This window comes from Sinocyclocheilus anshuiensis, unplaced genomic scaffold (assembly GCF_001515605.1).
Source record: "Sinocyclocheilus anshuiensis isolate Anshui unplaced genomic scaffold, SAMN03320099.WGS_v1.1 scaffold546, whole genome shotgun sequence".
Taxonomy (NCBI): domain Eukaryota; kingdom Metazoa; phylum Chordata; class Actinopteri; order Cypriniformes; family Cyprinidae; genus Sinocyclocheilus; species Sinocyclocheilus anshuiensis.
This window is the reverse complement of record NW_015542451.1, coordinates 1,260,930-1,267,512: the sequence shown is the minus strand read 5'-3', so window position 1 is coordinate 1,267,512 and position 6,583 is coordinate 1,260,930. Positions and strand designations below refer to the sequence as shown.

General features: G+C 35.8%; 1 protein-coding gene across 1 annotated transcript in view; it reads right to left on the bottom strand.

Annotated features, from left to right (window-relative positions):
* LOC107693616 (V-set and transmembrane domain-containing protein 4-like) overlaps window positions 1–6,037 on the bottom strand; it is a 9,542-nt gene extending 3,505 nt beyond the window's left edge. Inside the window, exons 1-2 of the mRNA XM_016493066.1 lie at window positions 5,953–6,037; window positions 3,955–4,353 (exon numbers count right to left, since the gene is read on the bottom strand). Of these exons, the coding sequence (XP_016348552.1) occupies window positions 3,955–4,353; window positions 5,953–6,004 (451 nt within the window). The 5' untranslated portion in view covers window positions 6,005–6,037. The remainder of the gene's footprint in view (window positions 1–3,954; window positions 4,354–5,952) is intronic.
* Window positions 6,038–6,583: the final 546 nt, after the last annotated feature.

Here is a 6,583-nt window from a genome sequence, read left to right as displayed (position 1 = left end):
GATGTAGATATGTGGGGGCGTGTTAGAACGAGCTGTTTTAGGTAGGCGTGGCTGACTCTTAACTTTGATAAAGAATATCTCTTTGGATTTGAGACTTTAGTCTTTGCAACTTTACAGATCTTCTTTATGCACCAAGAGCTTGTGACACTCCAAAGAGAAAGGAAAGATTGAAATCGCATGATATGACCCCTTTTATGGAATAAGAGAAAAGAGAAGAGGGGACATTATTGGGAATCGGGAATGGTTTGATTTGCTAACCGCTAGACCACAGAAACAGCAGGTTGACTAGCTTATTTAAGTCATTAGTTATTGTCTTATTTAGAATCTATTGTTGCATTTGACACAGAATTAGAATGTAGAACATGTACGGTATTTCCAGTTGTCTATGCATTCTTATTAACCACACTGTAAATGTCTTCTGCTTTTTCTGCTTGCACATGGACTAGTATTTATTTCTCTATTCATGGCTGCTGCAGAAATGTGCTTATTTTTGGAGCTCTTGCTCGTGCCTGACTGAACTGGGGAGGGACAAAAGCTCTATTGAGTCACATGGCTCAAAAAAAAAGAAGAGCCAGATACAAAATCTTCAGTGGTTTACTGAAGGCTTCTGTCACTTAACAGGATGCCAAAAGTCATTTGTTGAGGACCTCACAGATGCATGAATAGAGATGCATGTTTCAATAGAGCAGCTGCATCTATTAATGATTTCACTGCACCACCACAGTGCATTCAGCTATGAAAAGAAGTAGTGAATATATGGAAGTGTATACAAAGTTGAGAATTTAAAGTGAACAACATTTTCCTCTGTCTTTGCAATATGAATGATCACACTCTATGAAAAATGGCCACAACAAAAATGCATAAATAATACAACCCATTTACTTCAAACCTAGTTTTTTCCCCCCTACAGAAACAGCCTTCAATAAAAGTTTTTTTGATTTGCAGCACATTCTGTCAAGACAAGAGTCATACAAAACATCTCCCTACAGCATCGTCAAACCCACAAACATGGTCACTATTCGCTGCTTTCTCTGTGCTACTGTGCATTTAAATCTGCACCACATCCTCCCTCACATGGCAGAGATGCTCAACGGTTCTCCTTACGAACACTGTCAGTGGAAAATGGGATCATGTTTTAGGGAAAGAAAGTTTTGAGCTTTGTGGTATGGCTTGGTTTTGAGATTACTTCACTTATCTCATTGGTTGGATGACCTACTGTAAAATGAGGAGCACAAATTCTTATCTAAATTGAATTGTTAGTTATGTTTAGTTATGTTCATGCATCAACTTGAGTATATAATCATTCCCTACTAAGTAATTAGTAACAGTAGGGTCTTGTGCAATTGTGTGGATTAGTTTAGCCAGTTAGAGTCTAGGGTATCTGTGCATACAGTAATAACTGGATGTGGAGCTTTTATTTCCTTACTGTATGTTACGTCATCATTATACTGTATGGCTTTTCATCCACCTTTTTCAAGTAAACCTCATTTTAAAGTTAACATGAAATCAAAATGGATCCTGTTTACTTTATTAATGCAAGTTCTAGGTCTTATTTATCATGTGCTGCAAAAATTATTCCAAATTAAAAAAGTGTTTGTAATATTTTACTGAAATAGAACAACTTTCCTTTGCAGCTGACGTCATGAATCTCTCTTACTTTTCAATACCTCTGCTTGACTCTATTCTTATCAGTTTTCCCAATCATGATGGATAAAATATCCTGTTTCACTCACCAAATTACGGCAGTAACAGTGTTCCATGTTGACTTGAAAGTGTCATTATACTGTATGGCTTTTCATCCACCTTTTTCAAGTAAACCTCATTTTAAAGTTAACATGAAATCAAAATGGATCCTGTTTACTTTATTAATGCAAGTTCTAGGTCTTATTTATCATGTGCTGCAAAAATTATTCCAAATAAAAAAAGTGTTTGTAATATTTTACTGAAATAGAACAACTTTCCTTTGCAGCTGACGTCATGAATCTCTCTTACTTTTCAATACCTCTGCTTGACTCTATTCTTATCAGTTTTCGCAATCATGAAGGATAAAATATCCTGTTTCACTCACCAAATTACGGCAGTAACAGTGTTTCATGTTGACTTGAAAGTGTATTTTTGGGGTTGTCAAGAACAAACTCCAACATACACTTAAAGAAAGAACTTCTGTTAGACTACAGTATTATATATATATATTAACTCATTTTAATACCTTTTGAAAAACAGAAATTTAGAGCTTTTTCTACACCTTCAAAAATGAAGACCCCACGAAATGACCATGTTCTTTCATGTGTTGACATATTACTGAAATAGAAGTTTGAGTGGCACATACTGTATGTGACCCTGCAGCACAAAAGCAGTCTTAAGTCGCTGGGGTATGTTTGTAGCAATAGCCAAAAATACATTGTATGGGTCAAAATTATCGATTTTTCTTTTATGCCAAAAATCATTAGAATATTAAGTAAAGATCATGTACCATGAAGATATTTTGTAAATTTCCTACCGTAAATATATCAAAACTTCATTTTTGATTAGTAATATGCATTGCTAAGAACTTAATTTGGACAACTTTAAAGGCGATTTTCTCAATATTTGGATTTTTTTGTACCCTCAGATTCCAGATTTTCAAATAGTTGTATCTCGGCCAAATATTGTCCGATCCTAATAAACCATACATCAATGGAAAGCTTATTTATTCAGCTTTCAGATGATTTATAAATCTCAATTTATAAAGAAAAAAAAATGGACACTTAAGACTGGTTTTGTGGTCCAGGGTCACATATGACTCAACTCTTACCAGTTGCTTTTAGTTTGCTGAAGCAATCATGCCATTTTATCTTGCTTCTACAAGTCTTTGAGCTCTTTTGCCGTGACTCGTGCTTCACATCACAAGTGCAGTGCTGTACCGGGTGCGGTACCAAGCAAGTTTACTAAGTCAGAAATGGCAAATATATCGAACTGATTACGTATAACGTAAATATCAAAATGTATTAGTTTACAAATCATGCACTATGGTAAAAGCATTTTGAGGCCATATTGTGCCAGGAACCACACAAATATATGTTTTTAATAATTGGTAATCTGCACTGTAATTATAATTTGTGTAAAAAGGAATGCAAGTTGTTGCCATTTTACTGCCACCGGTGTTCATTTCAGCTAGAAAGGGTAGTGAATTGTATTTATAGGTAGGCCTACATATTTTACAAAAATATAGGTATAGGCACATTTTTCCAATGAGCATATGTTGGATTTGCTACTTGCTATTGCTTGTTGTTGGTCGATTTGACAAACATTTGTATACAAGATGAGTCGATCAAGAGTAGTTTTGGTCAGAATTACCTAAAGGGAAAGACTGTAAATTTGAAGTGTTTTGCTAAAAGTTAACTTTTGTAGATGTTTGGCACTCATATGTAGCAGGTCTCAAAGTTAACACACATGGACTAAAAGCCACAAACATCCAATTTTGATTTGGTGAAACACTCCAAAGAGAAAGGAAAAATTGAAATCACATCATATGACCCCTTTAAGTAGGCCAGGCGACGCCCACCCACAGCGAACTCTGGTGCCCCTTTTTGGGAAACTCTGATCTAGTGGAGTCTCTGACCCCGCTTTTCTCTTTCTGCTTTGCTGTAAACCCCCATGGAGCCGCTTATGTGATGCAAATGTCAAAATGTATTAGTTTACAAATCATGCACTGTGGTAAAAGCATTTTGAGGACATAACATATTATTGTGCGAGGAACCACACAAATATACGTTTTTAATAATCATAATTTGTGTGAAAATGAACAAAAGTTGTTGGTGTTTTACTGCTACCAGTGTTCATTTCAGCTGAAAACTGTAGTGAATTGTATCTATAGTTATGTTTTGTCTTAAATTTGAGGGGCATTTTTGGTGGCATTTTTGCCCCAATGATCCATTAATTTCCAACCCTTCTCACAACAACATATGGACAAACCTCTGAGCTGCGTGGAGGCCGAGCTGTTAGTCGAAGCTTTCCATCGTTCATGATGCTTCTTGAACTCCTGGACCCTGCAGCTGTAAAGACCCCTGTCCTGTCTGCTGATGTTCATGATGAGGAGGTTGTATATCTTGCCCTGTTTCACCACTGTCAGTTTAATTTTGGGCTTGCAGAAGCTCTTGGTGTAGTTTCCGTAGAACTTGGCTCTCCGCATGTTCACCCGCGCTACCAGCAGCTCCTCTCCTCCTGACTCCGGCTGAAACATCCACCGCACCACAGGCAGACTCGCTGCCCGCCGCCGCTGACTCACCTGACAGGACAGGGTGATGTTTTCCCCCTCAGCCACCACACTGAACGGAGACGGTGTGACTGTGACATTGATAGCTGAGCACACATCTGTAGTCGGAATATATAAAGCAAATAAATCTTTTATTCACAGAGCAATGCACCATTTAAAGGAATAGTATCCCCCCAAAATGAAAATTTGAAAAAAAGTTTATTTATTGATGGGAACAGATTTGGAGAAATTGATGTACTGGAGTGGATTATTGTGATGTTTTTATCAGCTGTTTGGACTCTCATTTTGACGGCCCCCATTCACTTGCAGAGGATCCATTGGTGAGCAAGTGATGCAATGCTACATTTCTCCAAATCTGATGAAGAAACAAACTCATCCTAATCTTGGATGGCCTGAGGATGAGTACGTTTTCAGGAAATTTTCATTTTTGGGTGAACTGTTCCCAAATAGCTACAATATTCAAGAAAAATGAATTCTAACTGGATAAAATTATTATTAAACACAAGTAATTTGTGTCTCAGCGGTATAAGCCAGCAATTTGTTTGCAGACTTTAAAGAGAACTGTAAAGCAATGCTTGCTGGGAAATTAAAAGTGAGAGTTTCCAGACCCTCTTGCTGCTCCTTAATGAGTTTTTGACAGGCCATCTGTAGAACATTACTTGGGTGGATCTCAAACAGACGTCCCCATAAATTGTCTGGCTCTGTATTACATTACAATGGTATATATATATATCAATTATAATAGATCTATTATATGACATATTGAGCAGAAAAATCAGCATATTAGTATGATTTCTGAAGATCATGTGACACTGAAGACTGGAGTAATGATGCTGAAAATTCAGCTTTGATCACAGGAATTAATTACATTTTAAAGTATAATACAATAGAAAGCAGTTATTTTAAATCTTAATACTAGTTCACAATATTGCTGTTTATACTGTATTTATTTTTGATCAAATTTTATAAAATATATAAACAAAATAATGACATAAAAGTAAAAAGTAATATATAAATATATATATATATATATATATATATGTGTATGTGTATGTATACATTTGAATGTATATTTATGAAATCAAACGTATAGTTATGAATCTGAATGGATGTTCATTTAAATATGTAGAAATATAGCCTGAATGTAAAGTTGATATAAAAACGAATATATAAAAAAACAGATGTAAAATCTAATTCCACAAAATCTGTCACAATTACAATTTTCAATGAGCTGTAAGCATTTTTAAAGGAACAAAACAACCTGGTGTGTCATTTCTTTCTGTGAGGATGTTGTGCTATTTGTAAACTCGGAGTGACCACATGTATATAAATACAGACAGAAATAGGATTTAAGTTACATAAATTGAGGATATTCCTTATATGCTAGTGAAGGAGGAGTCAGAAACCACAACTTACTAGTAGCCAGAGAGAAAAAGGAAATTACCAGGAAAAAGACAAATTGAAACGGAAATATCATTTGTATTGAAGCACTGTACATATATCAGCTTGACTGATTTAGACAGTAACTTGAGCTTTATAATCAAACTCTCAAAATCACAAAAACAAATCAACATATGAAAATAAAAAAGAAACACATGCATTAAAAAAGTCACTGACGTGCAACACCTAGACTGAGATTTTCCAGCTACACTGAATAACATCACAGTTGAAATGACATTCAGACAGATTGCACTTACTTCCTAAGAAGAGGTTAGTCAGGAGAGCTGTTAGCACTGCAGAGATCTTCATTCTCCAATCTGATGGGCTCCATGCAACTCCAGCTCAATCTCTTCACAAAAAACGAATTCCTCTACTCTTTTTTTTTTCTCTCCTTCTCTGTGTAACCTGAGACGGGACACTCAGCTCTGTTTTTACTTAGTCTACACCCTCTCTCCTCCCCCTTTGTATAGGACTACACACTATACGTCAGAAGGCTGAAATGTATTTTTTGTCCAGTCCAGTTGAAGACTATCAGTTATAAACGAGGTTTATTGCGAAACACTTCATAGCATCTTGTGTGCTTATATGCAGTTAAATACAATGGAAAGGTACATTTCTTGACTGATTTAGAGAGCATACAGACACAGCAAGAAGTTTCAAAATTATATATATATATATATATATAATCATCAAGATGTGTTGTAGTTGTAGAAATGTTGTAGTTTACTCAGAAATTCTCAGATATGTATTGGCATTGTTTATTTGGTCTGTTCCTGGTATGTTAACAGGTTCACTCAGTGGGTTGTAGTTGATCTGGCCTCATGGCCCAGCAGAAGTAAATGTATTTGTTTACAATATTCTGGTTCTTGAGACTGACAGCCGACTGTT